Here is a 27,615-nt window from a genome sequence, read left to right as displayed (position 1 = left end):
GCCTTTTTAATACTCATTTTGCAGATATTAAAACAACAAAAACTGATGCTATTAAAATTGTAAAGGACAGTGTTGTAAAATCCCTTCCAATTAAAAAAACCTGTTTATCTCATTCAACCAGACCCAGAAATGAATAGTGAATAGACCAGCTTCCTGGGGCTGGGCGCCGTGGTGTAGGCCTCTTTTGGTGCTAGGCGAAGTGGCTGGTCTCTGATGGGGCATCTGCATTATAAATGATTCAAGGTTCATTGCGGCTTGTGAATATTTCCAGCGGAGGGGCATAAGCTTCTCAAATTTGTGCAAATAACTGATCATAGCGTGGGAGCCCAAAACAATGTGCAGGGATTCGGGCAATGGTGAATTTTACAGCACAATTTTGGAGGAAAAAGGGCGAAAAGCCATGCAATTTAGAATCAGTTCTGTAGATTAATCTAATCTAACAATATAATAAAAGGCCAAATGTATGTTTTTCCTGTTTGTCCGATGCAGTCATAGGTTCACCTGTTGTCACTGCTAGAGGGAGCTGTTGCCTTAAGATATATAGTGGTCCTACTGTGTTAATGAAAACCTGCACTTTGGCAGGTGTACACAGGCTTCTATACTAACTAGTACATTAACAATGGCAGAAGACCAACAGTACACAGGAACATTTTACAAATATTCCCCTTATGTCTGTGTCCAGAATATATGCTAGCATTGCAATTGTAAGTCACTTTTATGATGCTGCTCTCACAATATATGCCATCATTGCCACTGTAAATCACAAAGTTCTACCCACAATATGCCAGTAATGCAAGGGTAAAGCACTTTTAAAGATGCTGTGCTCATAACAAATGGAAGCAATGATGGTAGATCCAAGAGTAAACATGTGCTACCGTAAAGGACTAGTTAATAGATGAGGTTATCATTTGGATGCAGAATAAAAATTCATGAGACTGCAAACCGCACTGACGTTGCTTCCATTCGTAACTGGAGGATGGTGCTGGTGGGTATCGAGAGTGTGTTGGGATTCATCCCGCAAAAGGGTATAAAGGTTCTGTTTGGGATTGCAATAAGGCTGGCGACATCCCGACAGTGTCATGATGCCAGCTTTCGGACGAGGCCAAGCACTGTAAGACCACTACAGTGGGTTCCATGTAATAATGTTGCCACAAAAATATCGCCATGCAAAAATATCGCCGAAAAATTGTTGTTTTTTGTGGCGACATTATTGCATGGAACATGCGGGGGACACCCCCGCAAACCCCAATTTTTTTTTTTTTTGCCCCTATCGCCACATATATGGTCACCCAAGTAATATCGCCACGACATTTTCCCGGCGATATTATTTACGGCGACCATATATGTGGCGATATTAATACCTGATACCCTGCAGTGGTGATGGGTGCAGTATAAATATTGATAATGTAGCACACCATAACATTGTTTCTCTGGGGCAGAACCCGCACAACCCACCATTGTTACTTAGGGCTCCCGCGATATGTTCGTTCACTTGCGTTTATTTTGGGGAGAGGTTAAAGCCCCTCGATTAAAAATATTCATCCGTCCCCAGTGATCTTGAATTGTTTACAATGCCAGTGCCCCCTCGGGAGCCGCCTACGCTCTGCACCAAAAGCTGCCTCTGCCACTATCACCCAGCGCCATGATGTGGAAAAATGCTTTGATCGTGTTCTAGTGTCTCGGGAGGATAGCTGAGGGGCAAGGCTCTCGCCTTGGAAGCAAGACGATGTGGAGCAGCACAGGTTTCTGGTGCATGCTTAGAAACCTCTGGGTATATATAAATTACAAATTATAATTATACTGGGGAGGCAGACCCAGGGCCGGCCTTAGAGGCAGCAGCACCCTATTGTTATTAAATGCGCCCCGCCTCTGTGGGCACATTTAATAACAAAAGGGTGCCTGCCGCACCTTTTCTCACTACGCCAGCTCGGGGGAGCCCTTAAAAGACTCCTCCGACCTGCCGTGGTGCAGGGCTAATGGCGCCCTGGGCGGGCATGGCACCCCGGGCGGTCGCCAGGCCCGCCATCCCCCAAGGCCGGCTCTGGGCAGACACCTCATTTAGTGATGACTGGGTCCAGGAAGAGGGATGTTTGGGTAATGAAAGAACGCTAAAGAGAGCAACAGTGACAAAAAGTGAGAGCCAGAAGTCACAAGTCTAAAAGCACACCTCTCAAACTTTTTGAGTCCTGTGGCAGAGGGAAAACAGAGCATTTCATTTTGGGCGGGTGAGAGCACTTTAAAATAAATGTACGTGTAAGGAGCTGCGCGGGGGAGAATTTAGTGACTGATGAAACCCACCAAAAGCGTGTGAGTTCGGAGGAATGCAAAAGTGACCCTCGCTTTTTATATAAAAGTCACCGTTTGTGGGACCTCGAAACACATGAACAAACTCCTAGCTTTTCAAATTGGGCCAGTGTAAGATACACCTCGTACAGCTGAATGGTTGAGAGATATCGGAGACAGAATAAGAGTGAAGGCCAGGGCAGCGAAGGCCATATGGGCCGACAAGGTCGAGGGTGTCTCGAAATCCAGGGGAGAATATAAATCATTTTGCTCTTCGTGTGGACTCGACCAGCCCCCATTTCTTGGCACGGGAGTCCCGCCCTTTCCTCTCATGAAACCGCTCGTGAGCGCCCTGTCTCCTCCAGTCGCAGAGCAGCAGGGACAGCATCAGCGCCAATCGGCTCGTGAAGATCTTCACCATGCAGGGCGGCGTCGATCGGCAGGACTTGCGCGTGGAAATACCACCGGAGGTGAGAGCCAGACAGCTTCTAACTCACAGAAAATGATTCGCTTCTAATGGAAATGTTTAGGCGCCTTTTCTCTTATTAAAGCAGAGGTCACCTATTATGGAGACAACCACCAAATATTTCTTTTTTGTGTGTTTTATGATGACCGAAGTATGGCGTGCTTCAGCGCTGAAGATTAGCGTGGACTATGCATCTTGTTTTCATTATATTTTACAAGTAAGAAAGAGCTGGTGCCACGTTACAGAAGGTTTGCCCCGGTGCACGTGCAAAGTTGCGTGGTATTGGCACTAGAGTAAAGTTTGCCCTATTTTTTAAAAACAAGCGCCCCATGACCGGCGCAGTTTGGCATGGTATAAGCACCAGGTCAAAAATTGCCCTTGGGCAAAAAAGGTACATTTTCACTGCATTATTGGAACAGGGCAAAGTTTGCTCTAGTGCTAATACGGAATGTTATTAGCACTGGGGTACACTTTGCCCTGGTGAAAAAACGCATCAAAAATGTATCTTTTTTGCACTATGGCAATTTTGCCCTTGTGCTTCTACCATGCCAAACTGCACTTGTCATGGTACAATAGTTTTCTAATATTTTCTAGTGTTTTTAGAAATAGGGCAAACTTTGCCCTAGTGCTAATATCGTGCACCTTTGCACTTGCACCAGTGCAAAGTTTCTGTAATCTGGCCCCAATATTTCTTTTTTGTGTTTTTTACGATGACAGAAATATGCGCGTGGTTCAGCGCTGAAGATTAGTGTGGACTATGCATCTTGTTTTCATTATATTTTACAAGTAAGAAAGAGCTGGTGTCACGTTACAGAAGGTTTGCCCCGGTGCACGTGCAAAGTTGCATGGTATTAGCACTAGAGCAAAGTTGGCCCTATTTTTTAAAAACAATGGGGAACATTAGAAAACAGTTGCCTCATGACAAGTGCAGTTCGGCATGGTATAAGCACCAGGGCAAAAATTGCGCTTCGGCAAAAAAGATCCATTTTCACTGCATTAATGGAACAGGGCAGTTTGCTCGAGTGCTAATACGGAATGGTGTTAGCACTAGGGCACACTTTGCCCTGGTGAAGAAATGCATCAAAAAGTTATCTTTTTTGCACTATGGCAATTTTTGCCCTGGTGCTTCTAGCATGCCAAACTGCACTTGTCATGGTGCAATAGTGCAATAGTTTTCTGATATTTCCCCGTATTTTAAAAAAGTAGTGCAAATTTTGCCCTAGTGCTAATACCGTGCAATCTTTGCACTTGCACTGGTGCAAAGTTTCAGTAATCCAGATCGTTATACACCCTGCGTGCTTTCCATGAGTATTGCTTATTTTAAGTTTGTGTTTCGGAAGGGGGAAAACATGTTTAGTTAATCACCGCCTCATCTCCGTTATTTATAAACCTTCACATGAGGGAACATGTGTCTCTGCCAAATACTGCCAACGTTTTAGCGGAAGTTGACAAAGCGTTGGGATCCTCACGCATTGCCTATGTTCCACAATCCATATCGTGGACAACAGCCACCAGTCTATGCTCGTCAAACAGTTGAAAAGGATGACATTTTTAGAGAGCAAAGGGCACACGTTCCAGTTCCGCTTGGAAATGCATTACGCACAATATAGCCAATATTGCCTATCAATGGGGATACTGAAAGACGTGCACAAAACGTTGGCGAATCTGGTATATCGCAAAAGCGCCCCTTCACTCTGCGCCCTAATTGTATGGACAATATGCATTTCGAATAAAAGGCCGACTTCTTCACTGACAGTTCTGCATAATCATTGGTGGCGTAAAAGAAAATGTTGGGGGCCCAAATGGAGCACCCCAGAATGCGGACGTGTTTTTAATGACCAAATAGAGACACCACGGGGTAGCTTATAGTGTGCACATTTTTGACATTTATTCCAATTCCTGCGTTTTTAATACTCATTTTGCAGATATTAAAACAACAAAAACTGATGCTATTAAAAGTATAAGGGACAGTGTAGTAAAATCCCTTCCAATTAAAAAAACCTGTTTCTCTCATTCAACCAGACCCAGAGATGAATAGTGAATAGACCAGCTTCCTGGGGCTGGGTGCAGTGGTGTAGGCCTCTTTTGGTGCTAGGCGAAGTGGCTGGTCTCTGATGGGGCATCTGCATTATAAATGATTCAAGGTTCATTGCGGCTTGTGAATATTTCCAGCGGAGGGGCATAAGCTTCTCAAATTTGTGCAAATAACTGATCATAGCGTGGGAGCCCAAAACAATGTGCTGGGATTCGGGTAATGGTGAATTTTACAGCACAATTTTGGAGGAAAAAGGGCAAAAAGCCATGCAATTTAGAATCAGTTCTGTAGACTAATCTAATCTAACAATGTAATAAAAGGCCAGATGTATGTTTTTCCTGTTTGTCCGATGCAGTCATAGGTTCACCTGTTGTCACTGCTAGAGGGAGCTGTTGCCTTAAGATATATAGTGGTCCTACTGTGTTAATGAAAACCTGCACTTTGGCCGGTGTACACGGGCTTCTATACTAACTAGTACATTAACAATTGAAGAAGACCAACAGTACACAGGAACATTTTACAAATATTCCCCTTATGTCTGTGTCCAGAATATATGCTAGCATTGCAATTGTAAGTCACTTTCATGATGCTCCTCTCACAATATATGCCATCATTGCCACTGTAAATCACAAAGTTCTACCCCCAATATGCCAGTAATGCAAGGGTAAAGCACTTTTAAACATATTGTGCTCATAACAAATGGAAGCAACGATAGGCTTAATCCCTTTCATGAAACTGCACCACAATATATGCTAGCAATTTAAGGGTACATCACATTCACAAATCTTCAACCATAATATATGCTAACAAGGCCAGGGTAAATCACGTTCATGAAGCTGCTGCTCCAATATTTACTAGGAATGCCCTGGTAAATCGCATTCATGAAGCTGAGCTCACTAAATAGGCCAACAATCGCGCTATAAATCAGTTAGATGATCACTCGGCCACAATACATGTGACCATTGCCACAGTCTTTTGCTTTCATAATGCTAATGCAGCACCCCTTTTCTGCAAATCAAAGCAAATGCTCATATCACACTTTAACACAAATGTGCGCCCATACACCATCACATAAAATACATACACACATGCACATGCATGTACTTACTTGCAAGTATGCACTTTCATCCAAATCATTCCAAAACCACGTGCACTGCATTCCATTCAAAATACACACACGTGAAAACACTTTTTAAACGTATCTTTACACCCATACTCTGCACTCTGCTGCTTCAGGAATTATGTTCTCCGATCCAGTGAGGCTCAGGGGCAGCAGGACTTAGCATCATGCCACAGCGCGTGAAAGCAGAAGGATGCTCATGTCCAATGCATTGCATGGGCAGAGAACTTCTTTGTTGCCTAGCAACAAATAGCCCATTTAGAAGTTTAGCGATTGCAGTGGAAGCCCAGGGGGCCACAGGACATGCTCCATGGGATTGATGGTGGTCTCCAAGGCTTATACATGCAAATATTTTAACTTATGAACTTTTCTATGAGGGAGGAAAACCTGCAGATTTGCGGGCCAACTCCAGTGGTCGCAATTCATGCTCCCCAAAAAGTGTGGCTGTTAATGTCTGTTAACGTCTGCAGTACTTCCAATAAACAGCTTTTTGTCAAAAGCAACTGATAAAGTCTTAACAACTAGAGCTTTCAAAGTTGCCCATGTTTTTCTTGAGCAGGTCATCCAGTCCTGGTTGTATCATATACTAGAAAAAGTACCCGTTCTCCGAACGGGCTCTGTAGGCATACATGATAACATTCTCATCAATTGTTGAAAATCAAGAACCCTGTAGGTTGCTGTTCCGATTTGCGCATCGCTTGATGTGCTTTGCACCCTGAAGTTAACTGCACTGAGAATGGGTGTGTGCGGCTGGCAGATATAATCCAGAGCAGACACTGGGGGGAGGCGAGAGTTGATGTGCTGCAGCATACTGGGACCCTGGGTGCTCTCTCCCCACCTGTCGCCTCACCCTAGCATAGTGCAGTTTGTTGCGGTGCATTACAAGGCAAATATCTTGGAAAGCGTGCATTCTATGGCCTTGAAACATGGTTTTGGAGGTCCCATAGGGATATCAAGTTTTGTGACTTGTGTCGGGATTGGTCCGTCTTTGACCACATTGATGTTTCACCGATTTCAGATCCATCTCGTGTGAAGGTGATACAATCCGGGGATAGGGGTGGTGGTCCAAATGTTATGAAGCTAGTCATGTACGGAGGGTCCTAACAGGTAACTATGCAACATTTGGTGCAGATTAGCGAAATGGTGTGGAATTGTATAAGGTACAACGCTGCACCAGGCCACAAACCCACACATTTTGACTTGTGTGAAATCCAGGGAAAGCGGTTGGGTGTCCACATCCTATGCAACCAGTAATGTCTGCAGGGACCTAACAGGTAACTTTGCAAATATTGGTGCAGATTGGTGAAACGGGCTGGAATTGTATAAGGAATGACGCTTTGCCACAAACCCAGCCACCCGCACATTTTCACTTTCATAAATAAAGGTGTTCCGTTTCCAGTGAAAAACTCTAGTCAATATTCCCATAGCCGAAAAAGTTGCTGCTTAAAATGCACTTTTAAACACATATCTGTATATGGGGGTGGGTTGGTTAATACTTGAAGGTAAGGGGGTGTAGGGAGATGTGAGGGGGTCACCCACTGCATATAAATGCATACTAAGTGCATGTTAATTGGTTTTTTGACGTCCGCTGGATTATTTCGAGTGAGGTGTTCACATAGAACCATATATTCTGGGACTTCTAGCTATGATTTCAGGACTTCAAGAACGGAAACAAAAAAGCAAGGCTGGATGGCCAACTTAGACATGGCATGCAGAAACGCACCTGCCATGTGCAAGATTGTTATAAAGGCTTTAAATTAACTATTTTCGCCCGTCAGTGAAAACTGTTTAAAGGCAGTGATGTGCAACCCCCTGCCAAAAAAACCGAAGAGAATAGGTGATAAATAGAGCCCTAATAACCGTAGATCTTACTGAATGCTTCTGACACCTACCTGTGTGCACCCTGAATCATTGCATTTGCAACAGAAGGGACTGCAGAGGAGGCGCAGTCCTCTTTGTCTTGCCACAGATACCATGGAAAAGGTCATACATATTTACATGAGACTGAATAAGCAATGGTCATTCTTGCATGATTTATTCGCATTTCCTCTTGCTTTTTAAGCCACCCTGGCAGTTGAAAGCTGGCTGATGCCTACCAGCCCCTGTCCTCTATCTAAAGCCCAGAGTAACTCACCCTCGCATCACTTGCTGCTCTCTATCTCTGAGCTATATATTTCTCGTGTGCCGGAGGACACACGAGGGACCGTTGCAAGGTAAGAGTGTGTTTTCGGTTTGTTTTAACTTCCTTTCTGCCACACAAGTACTTACTGCATTCCTGATTCTAGCCCACACCAGCCCTCAGGTCCTTTTTGTTCTTTCTAGTCGGACTCTTCCATAATATCTACACTATTTCAGCCATAGTATGACAAGCACGCAGGACGCCTGGGTAGCAGCCCGGCTACTTAAAGCCAAGGATTTATTTTGTGAACAACAGGAATCTGTTGTTACATTGCCCACTGTTGGGGCTAATAAAAAGGCCAGCATTAATGTTAGCAAGGAAGTGTCTTTACTGAGGGAGTATGAGAGACTCCGAAGAAGGGAAATATCTAAATGGTGGGAGGAGCATTCCCTTCAGAACTACCTGGACATTGAGAGAATACCACGAGGTTTACGCATCATGACGACTCCATCTTTTGAGGACCAAGATCCATTGATGCTTGAGGCATGGGGTGCAGCGAGTAAAGGCTGCTCAGGCAAATTTTTGACAATTTTAGTAAAATATGCCAAATTGGATCGCGAACAAGCACTCAAAGAATTGGGTAAAGTAGAGTCTGATCTTACCAAAGTCCCTATAACAGAGGAAGGCAAATCTTTACGTATAAAAATTGACGAAGCTTTAATATCCTATGAAGATGAAATCAAACAGCGTAAACACGGAAGATTTCTCAGAGATAATACAGACTATGAGATGGGTCACGTGTTTACCTTTGCTAAACACTTTGACTCTCTCCGCAAAACTAATGCTACACAGTCAACACCTGTCCAGTCTGGTGATCTGGCCATGGCCACTTCTGAGTCAGATATCTCTGCATCTGAGACCGACGAGCCCATTCCTAAAATGAATTTTTTAGATGAAATGCGACTTTTATGTCAGGATGGGAAAAATCAAAAAAGAGGCAGAGGCCGTGGGAAGCCAAATGGACGAGGAAGAGGACAGAAATCACAGGCAAAAAAGTCATCCGCCGAGGCTGACGTGGGAACCGGTCCAAAGGGGCAGCACCAGGGCAGATCAATGTGCTCTGGGGCCAAAAACCAATAATAGACAATATGAAGATCTGTCAAATTATCAACCTGTCGTCCCATGTCCTTACCAAATCCCAGACCTCACTTTTATCTTTGGGTCTTAATTTCTGTCCCACTGTGAATTATGATTACGCACAATTCTTTGCTAATACCACTGCCACCATAAAGCGTCCTGCATTACGTACCGGCAGCACTGATCTCTTAATTTCGGACATCCCTTCACTCATGGATCTGGCATGCCTCGATGATGATAAATATGATCCCATGAATGTTGACTTTTCTGATTTTGAAATCAATCCAAATTGGGATATACGGACCAAGCTTAAAAACAAATCCAGATTGAACCCTCAATTTCCTGTTGGAGGCTGTGTCAAGGCTTTCCATGATTTGTGTATTGATGACCTCAGAAAACTTTGTCAAAAGACTGGCACAATCAAAAAGAATCTTACTATTGCCCAACGTCAAGCTATGAATGAACTTAAATTGTTATCCAATATTGTCATCAAACCGGCCGACAAAGGCTCCAATGTTGTTATCCAGGACAGAACGAAATATCTCATAGAGGCCAATCGACAATTACATGATCGCCAATGCTACACTAAACTGTTGAAAGATCCCTCGGAAGAAATCAGGACAGATTTGATTGCTCTATGTACTAGGTGGATGAAGATCTATTAGAGGATGATCTGGTTAAATTCCTCACTCCAACATGTTATACCATACCTACCATTTGCTTCCTCCCTAAAATGCACAAATGCCTTACTAATCCCCCGGGTAGGCCTATTGTCACTTTATGTGGCTCACTATTGGAACACCTAGCCCAATTTATTGATGAAACACTTGTTCAATTTGTATCAGTGTTACCTTCCTACCTGAGGGATACTAAGGACTTTTTACAACACGTTACTAATACGCCTTGGGAGGAATGTTTACTTTTGGCCACTTTAGATGTGGTTTCTTTATACACATCTATTAGCCACACTATTGGTATCTCTGCATGTAAATATTTTTTGGACACCCATTCTCTAAACTACCTTGGACACAGTACTATGATTTTGGACATGCTCTCACTCTGTTTACACAGCAATGTTTTTCTTTTTGAGGGATGCTCTATCGGCAAGTAAGGGGGACTGCGATGGGCAGTACTTTTGCACCACCTATGCTAATCTCACAATGGGGTGGTGGGAGGCTACTTTCTTGTCTGATTTACTATTATCTTGTTTTCCGACACAGACTATTTCTTGGTGGCGGTATATAGATGACGTGTTTATCATTTGGAAGGGTACCGAAAGTGACTGGCTGCTATTTGTTAAAAGTATTAACAACAATCAAGTCAATCTTAGCTTCACTGAATGCCATAGTCATTCAAAGATTGTGTATTTGGATGTGACTGTAATGATGGATGATTCAGGCATCAGCACATCATTACATAAGAAACCAACCAATACTGGTCTACCACTCCATGCGAACAGCTGTCATCCAACACCTTGCAAAAAATCCATCCCTTATGGTGAATTTATTCAGTATCGCCGTAATTGTTCCAATATTGCGTGTTTTGATCATCATTGTGCACAGACGGCTATGGATTTTTTGAAACAAGGATATCATAAAAGAACGATTGAAATGGCATATCTTCGAGCACGTGGAATGTCTACGGGCACATTACTGTATGACACCAGTCCCAAGGCTGCCAATAATGATGATCCTCGACTCATCATCACATTTGATACTGCTTCCAATGATATTCGTAAAATTGTGGAAAGGCATTGGCATGTTCTTACCTTGGATAATGACTTGAAGCCCATTTTGGGCAATCGACCTACCTTGACGTACAAACGAGTACCTTCTTTAAGGGACAAACTTGTGTCCAGTTTTTTACCTCCAGGGGGCAAGGCTCAATGTTCTAATACCTGGCTTCCAGCTTCACATACAAGCTTTACCAAATGCATGAAGTGCAAAGCTTGTGCACATGCAATTGCCAAGAAATCTTTTGTGCATCCCATTACACAAACACAGCAAATGATACGTCAATCCATTAATTGTGATACCACTTTCATTGTTTATGTGCTCTCTTGCCCTTGTCTGCGTTGGTATGTTGGCAGTACTACATGCAAACTGAAACTCAGAATTCTACAACATTTGAGAGCCATTAAGAACTCTGATCCGCCATACCCCATGGCAAAACATTTTAAATCTGAAAATAACAATGATGTGAAAATGTTAACTTTTTTTGCTGTGGCACATGTACCTCCTCATCCAAGGGGTGGTGACTGCATTTTGAAGCTGAGACAACTTGAAACCAGATTTATTTTAGATCTTAACACCAAATACCTTAGGGGTCACAATGTAGACGAGGAGTTGTATACTTTTTTGGCTACTTAATTATTTGCTGTAGTCAATTTGCTGTTTCTCTTGCCATTCTGTTTTGTTTTTCTTTGCTGGGGTTTTTCTGTTTTCCCAGTGAGACACTTTCTTAACTTCATGATTCCTGTCTTCACTTCTGTTGGTTTCATGCAGGTATTGACTTATTGACCCCTTTTTTTCAAATTTCCTTTTCTGTACCTGCATGTCTTAGCTGATTATTTTGCATTATAGGGGGAGTGCTTTATGTATATTATTTAGCTTATTCTGATGGCTCACATGCAGTCCTATCCACATCTATGGTTTTCCCTTTGTTTTTTGGAATTGTCTATTTTTCCTTTGCTTTCATGATTATGCTTGTCCAGCCGGTGGCCTGGTTTTAATTTGTCATGCTGCTTATAGCTTCTGGCTATGTGTGTCTTTTATATTTTTGATTGTTATTACTGCGTATGTACTTGCACTTTGACGGAATGGCTGCAAATTTTGCATTTTGCACAATTCACATTGTTGATGCACTTGCACTTTAACTGAATGGCTGCTATTCTACCAGTTTGCACAGTCAAACGTGTTGATGCATTTGCACTTTAAGACATCCTCTATTTTGAGGTGGGCTGTACATATTCTTGTCTGGCTGTACATTTTGCTTTTTTGCACTGAACATAGACATTTCATGTTCCAGCTGCTATGTTTTGCACTTTGCACATAATAACTTGCCTTTTGCACAGCTACGCTGACATCTTTATTCTTGTTGGTTTAGCTCCAACTTTTGACCATTTTCTCCATCTTTACTTGACTGGCTTGTTTTTATCATAATTTTACCTGATTGTTGGGACTAATATGACTTGTTTGTTTATCTAATGGGACAGATTGAACATTTGCGGGTTTTATTCTGTACGCTTAGGCCTTGGTATTATTACTCATATATGCTGGTGATTCCCATCTGACTTGATTCTACTGCTGATGGTAATTGTTTCTCCACAGGGGGTTCATGGGTCACCCATAGTGTATATGTTTACTTGATTGCCATCTGACAGATCTGGCCATTTTATCGTCTATGCAACTGCAGGTACACTGTCATTCTGAGTGGGGTATTTCAAGTTTACTACACCATAGTGGTCTGGCCAAATCCGGTGATTACACTGTTTATAATGCACTGTGCATTTATATTTAGTGTGTCCCTCATATTATTATTTTTATTTTTTTGAGGATTCGGACTTAATGTTGGGACTATTATGGCCCACACAGTGTTTTACATCCTGGTCAGGACCACTTTTAACCTGCAACGAAATTGTTTATGCACTGTGCTTTTACTTCTCTGACTTTGCCTGTATTTTTAACCCTTTCCAATATGGCCGCTTTGTTTCCTCATGTTTTCCAAACAAATTGTTGCCATTGACATAGTTAAGGGACTGCACCTCATAAGGGTATTTACCTTTGCTAATCTCGCTCCCCCTTACGTGATCAAGCTCTCAGTGTAACGCGAAACGCATTGTTTGCAGGCTGCTACCCGTAGGTGTCCTGCTGTTGTTTTGTTTTCTATGTGCTGCTTGTGTGTTGTGCTTCGGTTTTGCACGATGCATTTTTTAAATCCTTTTGTAAACATTAAAGACACCAGTATTCTTTCTACTGTGTCCGTTGTGTTTTGTCTCACTTTTTTCTGAACCTGGCACTAGTTTTTGTGCCTGCGGGAGTGCGGATCGCCTCTTCCTCCTTGTTTTGCATATATATATATATATATATATATATATATATATATATATATATATATATATATATATATATATATATATATATTTATGTACATGTTATCATTTTTAACAGAACATGTTGGTAAACAGATCCATATACATAATAATAGCATCCCAGCAGGATGCATTCCCCACCCACCTATCGCAACTAATCCTGCCTCATGCATTGGAAAGATCAAGGTTAAAAAACAATCTGGCGTGAACGAGACCATGGGCCTCATTACACGGTAGGCGGAGGATCAAGGTGCTATTAGCACCTTGGTCCATGCCGGTAAAATACCGGCACCGCCTTGGTGGAAAGGGGAATTACCGCCCTATTCCAAATTTGGCGGAGCAGTAATTCCCCCTTCCCCCATTGCCCTTCCCCATTCCCATTTTTGCCCCATAGGGCTCTATGGGAATGGGGAAGGCGCTAATTACGGTGCCGCAAATTGCAGTACCGTAATTAGCACGCTGGTCCCTTTGCGGGTTGGTTTTTAACGCCTGCTAAACAGCAGGCGTTAAAGTACCTACCCGCAAAGGGACCTCATAGTAAGGCGGTAAGGGTTAACGGTCACCGGTACCATTACAGGTGACCGTTAACCCTTACCGCCTTCCGTGTAATGAGCCCCCATGTGTCATCATATTTCATGTTCTCCTGCCTTCTCATTATAACTCTCTCGACTAGTGATGTCCTTTGCATTTCCTACATGCCTTGCTCCCTCGTCATTGGCTTTACCAATTTCCATCCCATCAGTATCAATGTTTTGGCATTCATGGTCGTTCTAGACAGCTAGCATTACTCAGGGAATGATTGATCCTCTATTGTCTAGTGCCCTCATAATATTAACACCGCAAAGCCATATTCCATGTCTGTTTCCAGTACTGAGTTTACCGTCCAAGCAACTTCCTCCCAGAATGCACTGACCGGACTATACTCCCAAATCATATGTCCCGCTGTCCCTTTCCTATACTTGCATCCCCAACAAAAGTCACACATTCCCGTTTTGGCCATTTTATTAGGTCTCCAGTATACTCTATTGAACAGCTTAACCTGCGTGCCCCTTTCTCCCCAAATTAGCAAAATCAGCTTAATGTTCCCACAAAACTCATCTCAACTTTCTTCAAGGATTTCTTGGCCTGTTATCTATTGGTTATTTGTAAAGCGCGTATACAACAAATGGTGCTTCCAGGCGCCACAAGACAAAAAAAGGGGGGAGGGAGAGAAAACAACAATAACGGTCCTGCTAGGCCTTGTGTCATTCATATTGTGCAATTGCAGTAACAAGAAGTGCAGGAGGGAGGGAATGGGGAGGGGGCTGTAGGTCAGGGCAGAAGGGATAATGCTAGGGTGGGAGGTGCAGGGTAAGAGGAGGTATACAAGTGAAGGGGCGGAGGGGAAGAAGCGGGCCATGGGGCTGGGCAAGTGCTAAGGGGAGGCCAGGTGGTCAAGGGAGTGCAGGGAGTGTTGACAACATGCTAAGTGCGAGGACAGGGGTGGACCAAGCTTGGTAGGGATGCACACCCCACCAGGTAAGTCAGGGGAAAGGGGCCCGGAAGGGCAAGAGCAGGTTCAAGGGGGATCAGGAAGACAGGGTGCTGGGGTAGTCCGGGCGAGGAGGGCCTGGTGTCCTCTGGAGCTCAGGCAGCCAGTCAATGCGACAGAGGGTGGGCATCAGCAGGGGAGGGCGTGAGGGAAGGAAAAAGAGAAAAGGAAGGTCTTGAGAAGCTTCCAGAACTTTCAGAGATCCGGATCAAGGAGCAGGGAGGCCATTCCAGAGGGAAGATATCTAACCCCCACTCTCCACTTGGAAAAATTGTCTGATCTGCAGAGAGTTGTAGCTAGAATACCAAAGGGCTCTAGCAGGGAGATATTTAGGGAGAGAGAGTTGGATGTAGCGGGGTCCCTGGCTCGGGAAAGCCTGGTGGATGATGCAGAGGGTCTTGAACTTGATCCTCGCAGCAACCAGGAGCCAGTGGAGAGATTTTAGGTCTGGAGAGATGCAGTCCCTGGGCTTGAGGTCAAGGATAAATCTTGTAATCACTTTAAATGGTTTTGTCAACGGAACTGGATTGCTTCTTCCTGAGCTTTGGAGGAGAGAGTAGACTGGTCAAGCCATATGATCCTGATGCCCCAACTTTATCAAGAGCCCTCCTAAGTTTTTATTCACAGTCCCTGCTTATCCCATCAGATATGCTTTTATGACCACATTTTTCAGTATTTTTTTTTTCTCCACAGGAGCACCTATTTTTGTCTTCATTCTTCCATAAAGGGGATTCATTCCCCCTGTATCACCAGTGTATTCTGGCCAGATTCCATGCTGGCCAGTAGAGCAATTCTTTTTTATAAGAAATTTCATAATAGACACATCACGTTCATAAATAGTACATAGTTTGCCTTTTCAGTTACCATTTTATTTAGCTTGTGTTTATTGCCACCATGTTCCCTCTGCCTTTCCTCTATTTTGCAGCATGCATAATCTTTCTATACTGTCTCTTAATGTCTTTCTTGAGTGCCCTTGACTCTTGGCAGGCCTTGCAAATTCTTAAAAATCCCGCTAGACCTGAATGTTGAGTTCCTTTGTTTTCATGCTCAACCTAAGAGAAATGCACTCACCATATGGCAGCAGGTGACACAAAATGTACCACTGCATTCTGTAAAATGGTGCATGTCACCATAGGCACACTTCATCTTTGGTGCAGTGATGCCACCCAAAGGCCAGAAATGCACAGTAAAACTTTATTTGCCATTTACTGCAAATGAAGTAAATATCAAATACAAGTTTCAAACATCCACATACTCTCTAGCAAACCATGCTAAATAGTACTCACCCTTTCTTAAAATCTCCTCCCCAAAGTGAGTGGACTAGTACATTTTGCTAGCCCTGCGTGGTGTTTGTTCGCTTTGGCTCTGCTTGATAATCCAATAAAAAGTGAATCCAACCAGCCATTAAAGGCCTCTCACACTGTTCTATCATCTACGTCATACGTTCCTGTTCATCTCCAGAAAAGACACAGCCTCCTTTACTATTCCCTCCCTTATCTCTGGGCGGGCAGTACAGCAATCACTGTATTCCAGAAAGCCCTGCCACTCTTCTTACCTGCATAACATAGCATACCAAAATTAGCCAGCTAGTAAATCTTGTTTCTATCACTGCTGTGTACCAACCTTTAAGTGGTTTTATCTTACTGTTGAGTCCTACACGTAGGAGTTATCCCTTAATCCAGATATCTCACATCTCAATGTTTTGCATTTTTTGAATATACCGTTGTGCCTCTAATTTAGGAGTTCACCCTCTGGCCAGGTGAAGTTTAGCCAAGCGTCACACAAAGATTGAAATGTGAGGTTTAGCCATGCGTCACACTTTCAGTGTAATGTGAGGTATTGAAATGTGAAGATTAGCCATGCGTCACACTTAGGTAGAATTGTGAGGATTAACCATGCATCACACTTAGATAACATTGTGAACTTTAGCATGCGTCACACTTAGATTGAAAGGTGAAGTTTAGCCATGCGTCACACTTAGAGTGATAGAATTGTCAAGTTTAGTAGTGGGTCACATTTAGGTAGAATTGAGAAGATTAACCACGTGTTACACTTAAATAGAATTATGGAGATTAGTCATTTGTCACAACAGATAGGACAGTGTAGATTAGCCACACAAAAGAATTTAGCGAGTAGCCAAAGCACTATCCACCTGCTTCTACTTCCTCAAACACACCACCCAAACACTATGCACGGCCACTGGGCTAGCCAAACTATCCCCGAACACACACCCAAATATAAGCAACACACACTTACAACAAACACACCCAGACACTGGACCTCACTCGTATGGAAACAACAATCTACACATACAACACACAGACACTCCCAAACACAACAAACATCCCCACAGAAAACATTCCAGGCATTAGCCTTACCCGTACGAATACAAGCCAGTGCACAAACCTACCATCTACAAGTCAACACACACAGATGCCAGTTTCTCCTGGACCTATCCTATCATTCTTCCCTCCCTAAGCAACAACGTCCTCTTCTTGGAGAGCCACGTGAGCGCCTGGAGAATGGTCTTGTCCTTTGTCTAGAGACTCTCTGGCACTTCCCACCTAGGAAGCTTGCTGGCAGAACCTAGGAGGGCATGCTGTGTGCTGGTTGGGTAGCGGTTCTGGATCTGCTGGATGGGTCATCTGAGTCTGGTATCTCCCTCTGTTCCCTGGGAGATGTTTAGGGGAAGTAATTTGCTTCCCTCTTGGAAATCCTGGCCTTCCTTCACTGGTGGAAGCTGTAATGCAGACTGTAGATTCAGCCAGGCTCCAAATGAGTCCTTCTTCTTACTCCTTTCGAAGCCGCCGGATGATCTGTGAGGAGCTCAGCCCTCTTTTAAAGCCAAATGGGCTCCAATGATTGGTGCAGGCTAACCCTACCTTAATGAACCAATCCTGGGTCCCCACCAACAATCTTCTGTTATGCATGAGGTCAGGATCAGAGTGTTTTTCAACAGGAAAGGTAAGAGGTGACCACATGCATTCCTAAGTCCCACCCATCTTCCTGTCTGTTGCAGATCAAAGTGTCTCTTTGGTTAGCTGAGCCCTCTGTGCATGTCTTCCTTGAAGTTTGTGGTGACAACAGACTTCTGTCTCCGTCAAATCATACTTTGTCCCTCTGAAAGGGGTCCTGTGTGCAGGGGTTTCCCATAGTAAATAGTGGACCCACACATGCCATTCACTGTCGTTCATACAGAGGGTTGGGAACTAGCTTCAAGTTGACCCATTGCATATCCAAGAGGTGTTAGTCCTGCCTTCCTCTTGTCCATTCTGCGATCAAGCCTGATGGTGGCCTGTTCCAATTAACTCCAATTAGTATGCGCTGCGACCAGCAGTCTAGACAATAGGACGGCAGATCCATGGAGCCTTTGATATTCTAATTAGACTCCCCATGCCCGGAGGAAGGTGTCGCCTTCCACCTTCTTGAGATGCATTGAAGTACACGTGGCTGTCACATTCCAGCTGAACATGACAGGGGAGGACCGTGCATGTAGGCTGGGTCCTCCCGAAGTACACTTGCGGTCTGTCTGGATCATAAAGCGAGACCCAAATGTATAGTGTTTCAGCTTCTTTACTGCCCACACGACCACATACAGCTCTTTTTCTATGACAGCCCAGTTCCTTTCCCTTTTTGTCAACCGCCTGCTAATGTAGGCGACAGGTTGCTCTACCCCTTCTGAGTTCAGCTGCGCTAACACGGCTCCAACCCCAAAATCACAGGTGTCTGTCTGGATAATGGACTCCTGACCATAGTCTGGCACTTTCATAACTGGGGTTCTGCACAATCCATCCTTTAAATCCTGAAAGGAGGTTTGACAGGCAGGGTGTCCAAGTTACCTTCTACTGCCTCTTCTTGGAAGTTACATCATTCAGGGGCATGGCAATGGTCCAATACCCTCTGTGTATGGAGAAGGCTCTCACCTGCGTCTGTGTGTTAGGGATGGCCCAATCCTTCACATCATGTACCTTTGCTTCAAGAGGTTGCTTCTTACCTCCACCAACCAGGTAGCCTAGGTAAGTCGTTGTGCCATGCGCTATTTGGCACTTGACCTTGATAGTCAGACCTGCATTCTGCAGCGCCTGAGGCACTTGTATCAGTTGGTATAAGTGATCCTCCCAGGTGTGGTTAAACACAGCAATGTGGTCTAAATAGGTGACACTGAAGTTTTCCATACCAGACAAAACCTGGTTAACCATCCGCTGAAAAGTGACAGGGGCATTCTTCAATCCAAAGGGCATCAAAGTGAACTGATAATGTCCTCTCAGGGTTGAGAAGCTTACCTCGCTCTCGCTCAATCTGCCAAGCCAACCTGCCAATACCCAGCTGTGAGCGCCAAGCTTGTCAATGAGCTCATCTGTCTGAGGATTGAGGTGAGCATCTGTATTCATGACAGATTTGAGCCCCATGTAGTCCACATAAAAGCAAATTTCTGTCTTCCCACTACTGGTCTTTTTAGGGACCAGTACCACTGGACTAGCCCAAGGGCTGTGGGATGGCTATAAAACTCCTATGGACAGCATCTTGGAAACTTCGTCCTTGATGGTGTCCCTGAACATATCGGACATCTGGTGAATCTTACTCTTTTCACCGGCTCACTGTTTCCAGTGTCTGCATCATCGGTGCACCAATATGCGCGACCTGGAGTCAGAGAGAACAGACCGGCAAACTGTCCCTGTAAACAGCGACAGTCTGTCAGTTGCTGTCTGACAGGTCTGTTGCAAGGTTGACACCTTCAACTGACCCATCTGTGGCTTCAGTGTGCAAGAGGTCTGGGGGGGATCTGTCTTCTCCTCAGTCTCTCCGTCTGTCACTAATGCCATGACCAAGTCATCCCGACTATAATGGGGTTTTAGCCGGTTAATGTGAAAGACCCTGCACATCTGTTTAGTTCCTTTCACATCAATAAGATAATTCAACTCACTGGTCATTTCTAGCACACAGTAAGGCCCGGTCCACTTTTCCTGAAGGGCGCTGGGTTTGACAGGCTCCATAATCCACACCCACTGGCCTGTAGAATAGACTGTCACTGTGGCCTTCTGGTCATGCCAGTGTTTCACTAGCTCCTGACTGGCTTTTGGGTTCTTGGTTGACTGTTCCATGTACTGTGCCATTCTAGACCGAAGGCCGAATACATAGTCCACCACATATCATGTAGGGGATGAGGGCTTGCTTTCCCATCCCTCTTTTAATAGACTGAGGGGACACAGGGTATCCAAACAGAAGCTCGAAGGGGCTAAACCCTTCTCCATTCTGTGGCACCTCCTTGTAGGGGAACAGAAGGCATGGCAGAAGAATATGCAATTTTCTCCTCAGGTGCTCTTCCAAGCTACCTATCATGCCTTCCTGGGTCTTGTTGAACCGCTCAGCAAGCCCACTGGTTTGTGGATGGAAGGATGTAGAGAAATGGTGGGTGACTCTGCATTCTTCCCACATAGCCTTTGTATACGCTGATATGAAGTTTGATCCTTCCTTGGGGAATCCAAAATGGGAGAATACACCAATCAGAGCCTTCGCAACCACTGGGGCTTCGATGATCCTCAGAGGGACAGCCTCAGGGTATCTTGTGGCGTGGTCTACCACCACCAAGATATATCTGTTCCCTGACCTGGTTTGAGGATCCAAAGGACCCACAATATCCATGCCTGTTCTCTCGAAAGTCCTCCCAACCATGGGTAGTGGAATAGGGGAACTTTGTGGCACTACCTGACTTGCCCGAAGCTTGACAAGTCAGGCAGGACCAGACAAATTCCTTAACTTTTACACCAAACTGCGGCCAGTAAAAGTGCACAGACAACTGGTCTGATGTCTGAGTCACACCCAAGTGACTCACTAAAGGAATTTGATGAGCCAAATCCAAAAGGAACTTTCTTTGGCACTGGAGAATCTTCAACCTGGTGCCCTCGCCCTTAGAGTTTTTTGGCTCACTGTACAGGAGTCCATCCTCCCAGTACACTTTGAACCGTCCAGGGGTCTCCAGGGGCCTCGCCCTTAGCCTGCTCCTCAGCCTGCTTCAGTAGAACCACCAGAGTGAGACACTCTTTCTGGGATGGGAAGGAGTCAGTCTGGCCTGGGCCCCCAGCTGATGGGAACTCATCCAGCTTGGACAGGCCCTTCAGATCTGCGCCCACCTGGGCCTCCACCTCAGGTTCCTGTGCTGTGCCAGGCAACTCTCAAGTCACTGAGTTCCCTGCTAGCAAAGTAGTGTCCTCAGTGGCTACTAGCCGCTCCCCTGCAGGCAGTGCCTTAAGTGGCACTACAAATCGAGCCGGGGCTCATCGAGGGGGCGTGGCCTAACAGCGGGGGTCCTGCTGGCCCGTGAGGCCACGCCCCCTTGACAAGCCTCGGCTCAATGGGCTACTGGCACCCCTGCCAGGCAGCCTTTTGTAGAGATCAGCACCCTCTCCCCATGGGGGAGAGGGTGCTGATCTCTGCATTTGTTTTCTATAGGCTTGCCTGGCAGTGGACAGCGCCTCGTCTATTCAGCCTTAATGGTGGCGCTGCCCTTCGCCAGCTGGGGAGGGGCAGCGTCACCATTAAGGTTGAAAGGGTAAGGCCGCTGGAAGCAGAGGCCTTTTTCCTAAATACTGAAACTCCCGCGAATCCGCGGGAGCTTCATTATTTAGAAAGCAAGGCCTCTGCTTCCAGCGGCCTCACGTTTTCTCTATAATGGTGGCGCCGGCCCACGGGCATCCCTTCATTAAAGGGATGCCTCGCAGGTGCGGCGCCACCATTATGGCTGAAAGGCATTTTTTTTCTGAAGCCTGAAGCTCTCGCACACGAGCGAGAGCTTCAGGCTGTAGAAAAAAAGCCTTTTCGTGTAGTGGCTGGGGCTGCAAGGGGAGATTAGTGGGCCCCGGCAGGGCCCCACCTCAAAACGAAATTTCGGAGCCTGCCGGGGCCCAGCCCCGGCAGGCCCCGGCCCACTTAAAGCCCTGCCTGCAGGAGTAGGTGACTCAGTAGTCTGTGAAAATGGACTACGGGCTACTGGCCATGCCGGTCCTTCCAACAAGCCCTATGGAAAGACTCCAAGCCCTAAGGCTTGAGAGTGTTCAATTTGGCACTCTCTTTGGCCCTCGATTGGGTAGCTGCTGCGACTATCTCGGGATCAGGAAGATCATTACCCAACAACCATGGAACAGGGATGAAGTCTTTCACTGCTACACGTCCCTGGATCGTTTCACCTTCCCAGCTGAACTCTACTATCACCAGGGGGCACTTACTCTTTCCATCAACCCACTGATGCACAAATCAGGCCTATCAATATACTGGCCTGGATGTGCCCACTGCCGGTGACAGTAGTGACGCTAGCCGCAGTGTCTCGGACTGCAGGAGTTTTGTGTTTATTGATATGCACATGTTCTAGATGGAGTTGAGTATTATTGGGAACTGGGGTCTCTTTTGGAGACCTGGTACCGTTCCCACTCAGGGTAACCAATCCACATTCGGCCACTCCCTGGCCTAGTGGAAAGTCCTCCTCTAGAGGCAGACACTAATAATGGCCTCTTCCATGATCCAATGTTCACTATGGCTTGCTTGGGTAAGCCCTTGCAAGCAGGACCCCCTTTCCTATGGCCCATATTACACACAAAACAACCTTTGGGTGGTGGGAACGCAGGTGTCCCAGTGTTATGAGTGCCTGTGCTCTTCTTTAGGTGTGCACTGTTGAACTAGAGTTTTTGGATTTCCCTTTGTTCTGTGACCTGACTTCGAATAGGATTGGGTTGAACCTTTGTGCTTCCCATCCTTGTTTACTTTTTTGTCTGGCGATTTCTCTTCCGGTTTGGGTGTTCCTGCTTAAGCCTTTTTCTGGACTTGAGTATGCACAAACCTGTCGGCAGCCTTTGCAAGCTCTCTAGGCTCTGTTATAGTCTTGTCCACAAGATGCTGGTGTAGGCCAACCTCACAATTTTTCAATACATGCTCACACACAATCAAATTGTACATCCCTTTAAATGTCTCCACTTTGCTACCAGCCATCCACCCGCTCAGATATTTCAATGGCAAGTGTGTGAACGCTTCAACTGTCTGCCCACTTTTCTTTCCAAGCTCTCTGAAGCTCTTGAGATACTGTTCTGGGGTTTTACAGAACTTCCTGAGGAGTGCTGCCATCATGCTCTCATAAACAGGCCTTTCCTCGGGAGTTAACTGAAGAATTGCATCAGTGCCTGGTGTCGGTAAGTGACTCGTCAGGGCTGCACCCCACAATACCTCATCCCCCTCCTGTAGCTGGAAAGCCAGCTCAAGTGATTCAGAGTCAGAAATATCCTTCCCCACTTCATAAGCCTGCACTAAGTCTTTGGGAATGTGCTGTAGGGGTTTATCCCGGGTACTCTGGCTTGTGCCACTACTTCTGCTTTCACTAGAGGCAGATCTGTTGGCTTCCTTCTGCTCCTCAAGCACCAGCTTGCAGAGCTCTATGGTGACCTTGTCACACTGTTCCGGTTACTCTAGCACTAGTCTCCTCTCCTCGAACAGGAGCTTTCTAACCGCTACCTCATTAACAGCTGGAACAATTACTGGGCCACTTAGAGACAGTGCTGGGGCCTGGGACCTGCGGGATGCCGCCCTAGCTTCTACCCAAGCTTGGAGGCTGGTCAGCAACTCAGGTTTTATTAACCTTAGTGCTGTGGGGAAGTCCCCTCTCTTGACATAAGACGCGCAGGACATGCTTGGTCCTGCCTTTTGAAGTCTCTGTGTCAAGATCCATGACTATTACTAATACCTAGCAGTGACAAAACATTGCCTACAACTGTACTTTTATCGTTGGGTGACTGAGCTGTGTGCAAGGCTCCCACTGATCCGACCGCTTGCCACCAATGTGACAAATCAACTTCCGGGGCACCACTGGTCCAGGGATGAATATCGATTTCTAAACCATCAATCAGCCACACATCTCTAGTACACCAGAAGGGATCCAAACAGATTGGAAACACAAGTACATTTTAAACCTCCTTGCCCAACATGGACGGAACAGCAGACTTATTGCCACAAGGTCGTGGATAGTTGGTTGGTTGCAACACAGCGAAAATACAGTTATTACCCAATGATAAAAAGGACTGTCCAGTCAAGGTTTTATAAAAATGTCTACTTTATTATTATTATAACAGGCAGTTCTAGCACACTACAAACTACAGCGCACCTAATAAAGGAACACAGAGGACAGACAGTTTCACGAAGAAAAGGATGCACTGACAGGAAGGTAGTTGGTAAAGCAATCAGTTTTAACTGTTCAAGGTTATTTGGTTTCAGCACCAAGGGAGCAAGGGGTCATAAATGTCACTAGGGGCCTTTATAGAAAGACCAGGGGGACAGAACCACAATATACCTGGTGCTTGAGATGATCTTGATGCTCAACAGTGTTCAGTCGGTTACAAGATGCTTTGCAGCTCCTTCAACAGAGTTCAAGATGGGAGACAGCTGCGGGTATCAGGCGGCAGGCAGTTCGGTATGTGAGGCTTGATGGACGGCTGCAGGCTGGCCTACACGGCGGCTCAGTGTCAAGAATCATTGTCTCTGTACTGGTTGGCGGATCCGGAATGCTGGTTGAGGCGTCTCAGATGGCTTTAGTAACTGCAGCATGACAACAGTCAGTGGTGCAGCTGGTTGTGGTTCATGGGCTCGACTGTCTCGAAAAATGTCCTTAAAAGATAAATGTTGGTTGAAGCTTGTTCTGGCTCTCCTCCTAGCTTCTTAACATGGCTCATGTCGTCTTTTAAGGTGGACGTCCCAAAGCTGAGGAGAGTTTTTTCAGGCAACCGGCTTGTCCTTTGTTCAGAGGCTCTCTGGCACTTCTCACCTAGGAAGTTTGCTGAAAGAAGCTAGCAGGGCATGCTGTGAGCTGGTTGGGTACCGGTTCTGGAGCTGCTGGATGGGTCCTCTGAGTCCGAATTCTCCCTCTGTTGCGTGTGAGATGTTTAGGGGAGGGATCTTGCTTCCCTCTTGGAAATTCCTTCACTGGCAGAAGCTGTAATGCATACTGTACCTTAAACCACGGTCCAAATGAGTCCTTCTTCTTACTCCTTTCAAAGTCGTCAGATGACCTGCTAAGTGAGGAGCTCAGCCCTCTTTTAAAGAATAATGGGCCCCAGTTACTGGTGCAGGCTAAGCCTACCTTAATGAACCAGTCCTGGGTCCATACCAACAATCTTCTGTTATGTGTGAGGTCAGGACCAGAGTGCTTTGCAACAGGAAAGGTAAGAGGTGACAACATGTACTCCTAAGTCCCACCCATCTTCCTGTCTGTTGTAGATCAAAGTTTCTCTCTGGTTAACTGAACCCTCTGCGGCTTTTGATCAAAGCACAGGTCTCCCTTGAGGTTTATGGTGAGAACAGACTTTTGTCTCTCTCAAATCACATACTTCATCCCTCTGAAAAGGGGTCCACTCTGCAGGAGTTGCCTACAGTAAATAGTGGACCCAGACTTGCCCTTCACTGTCCTTCATACAGAGGGTTGAGAATTAGCTTCAAGTTGACACATTGCATATCCAAGAGGTGTTAGTCGTGACGCAGGCCTGTTCCAATAAACTCCTATTAGTATGTGCTGCCACCAGAAGTTTAGACAATAGGAAGGCAGATCCATGGAGGATTTGATATTTTAATTAGGCTGCCCACAGCCGGAGGAAGGTGTCGCCTTTCCCCTTTTTGAGATGCTTTGATGTACACATGGCTGTCAAATTCCAGCTGAACATTACAGGGGAGGATGCCGCCTGTAGGCTGTGTCCTTCCGGAGTACACTCGACTATGTGTTTGTTGTGCGTTGAGCAGGGAAAATGTGTGCAAAATGGCCCCACACATTTTCGGAAGCTGATCTCCCATCATTCGTTTTCATTTAAAAAATCAAAAAAGCCCAGGTGAGAGCACACTCCCCGTGTGGATGGTCGAATTCCTCACACTGTCACCACTCCCTTCAACCCTCTACCCATCTCTGTTGATGCCCTGTATTGCTTAGGTTCTGAGTTGTTTTTCATTTTAGGGCAAGATGACCAGACATCCTGGTTTTGCCGGGACAGTCCCGTAATTGGGTGCTCTGTCCCCTTTCTCAAGATAATTTTTCCATTGGAAAATGCAGTGGTGCCAAGTATTTGTGAGGTCTTCATAGTTGGCAGGCAGGAATGCACTGCACAATATCACACAGAACAAATACTGCATTTTAAGATATTGTTAGTTTGCGATACATTTATCATGATATTTGTTTATTCCACCATTAACACTTAAACCTCCTTCTCCTCCAACCGCTACTGAAGTGCAGTGCTTTGACAGCCACTTTCAAGAGTTAGTCCTACTGTTATGTTAGTTTCCTTGTCCCGATTTTTTACTTTTTATATCTGTTTACCCTATCTCTTTGGACTTTGGACTTCACTTAAACATAATAAATATCCAAACAGCTCCAAAGAAATTGTACGTCTATGAATTTAATTTAGCTAGAACATTGGGCAATCATTTTAAATATGTGCAAACCTGCTTTTGGCAATTTGGCTGGAAATTACAGAACAGAATGATGTTACTATGCTCGGCCATGTCCTGCACTGGTTACCATATAGGTGCTTTCACTGTGCTACATCCGAGGGAAATGTTCATCTTGTCTGTGTTCAAGCGATTTTGGATCACAGTTCTTGGTCAGCTACCCAGAGGCCTTACTAGGGAGAGCTAGCCCGGGTCTTTTGGTTGTAGAATAGAAGCTCAGGGACTACAAGCAAAAGGCTAGCTAGCCCCAAGTCCCGACAGTCCCTACATTAGCTTAGCCCCGGATCTTTTCTAGACCTAGAAACACCCCTGTATCTACCTATGCTGTGCATATTGTTTTTTGCAAAGCAGAGTCTTATATCAGCAAAGCAGTACCCCACCACTAGTAACACGTAGAACAGGAAGTGATTGTAACCTGGCGTATGTCAAGTGCGGATTGCATTTTCTGACAAACGGAAAAGGATCCAAGTGGGGTCTCGAAGGGTTTCAGAGCCACATATCACATTGTGAACGCTGGTAATAATGTGATTCATAGGTGGACTTTAACTCTTCCGTGAGCTGGAGGTCTGTTTCTGCAGTAGCAGCTATGTTCGGGTAGCTGACCAGCTTCCCTTTACTGCTTACTGTCAGCTCTCTGGGGAGGCTGACTCTGAAAGACTAGGCAGCAGGGCTAAGGTGGTGTGCTCCCATCATGGTTGGAGGCTGAAACAGAGAGGTGAGCCCAGAGCACCTTAACACAACACACACAGCTGTTCAGCTCACTAGTGGCTGGTAAATGTTTTAATTGGAGGTTTGTAAATATTTCCCACTAATTTGCAGGAGCAATTGAGCGTTATTTTTATTATTAGTATTATTATTATTATTATTATTATTATTATTATTATTATTATTATTATTATTATTAGGGTATTTATTGAGCCCAGACCTAGCTTCGGCAAGCAACAGAGCACTTTACAATCATAGGGGGATGAACACAGTGAGGGAAGCAGAGAAAAAGGAGCGGGGAGCGAATGTCATGAGCCATAGAACTTGCCCCTTCTGGACTTCCTGGTCCTTATCGCGCCGGGGCATGTATTCTTTGATACTCCCAACATGGCCGCAACAAGCGACTTGCCTCGCACCAGCTTACACGTCGCACACGGCACATCCTATAAATTGGCCACGCCCCCGCGGCCCGTCACGTCTCAACGCTATCATTCGGTAGTGACTTGACGTGTGTGTGCTGTTCGGCGAATCCACTTTCCAAGATCCTGGTTCCTTCTTCCTTCCTTTTGCCCTTTCCTCTATTCGGCTCCTGGAACCCCTATTCTAGCGACCGCCACCTACTTTCCTGGACATCCTGGAACAGGGACCTTCCCGGAACTCTGA

At 45.4% G+C, this 27,615-nt stretch overlaps 1 protein-coding gene across 2 annotated transcripts in view; it reads left to right on the top strand.

Moving 5' to 3' along the window:
- Positions 1–27,615, top strand: part of LOC138454312 (sulfotransferase 2A1-like) — a 496,796-nt gene that overhangs the window by 71,879 nt on the left and 397,302 nt on the right. Inside the window, exon 1 of one of the 2 annotated variants that reach the window (XM_069607032.1) lies at positions 2,669–2,753. The exons of the other annotated variant lie outside the window; for it this stretch is intronic. Coding sequence (XP_069463133.1) covers positions 2,703–2,753 — 51 coding nt within the window. The 5' untranslated portion in view covers positions 2,669–2,702. Of the gene's footprint in view, positions 1–2,668; positions 2,754–27,615 lie in introns of those variants that run through there. 2 annotated transcript variants of the gene reach the window in all.

This window comes from Ambystoma mexicanum, chromosome 1p, assembly GCF_040938575.1.
Source record: "Ambystoma mexicanum isolate Mex_15411 chromosome 1p, UKY_AmexF1_1, whole genome shotgun sequence".
Classification (NCBI taxonomy): domain Eukaryota; kingdom Metazoa; phylum Chordata; class Amphibia; order Caudata; family Ambystomatidae; genus Ambystoma; species Ambystoma mexicanum.
The sequence above is the reverse complement of the archived record's forward strand: the minus strand, read 5'-3'. Positions and strand labels throughout refer to the sequence as shown.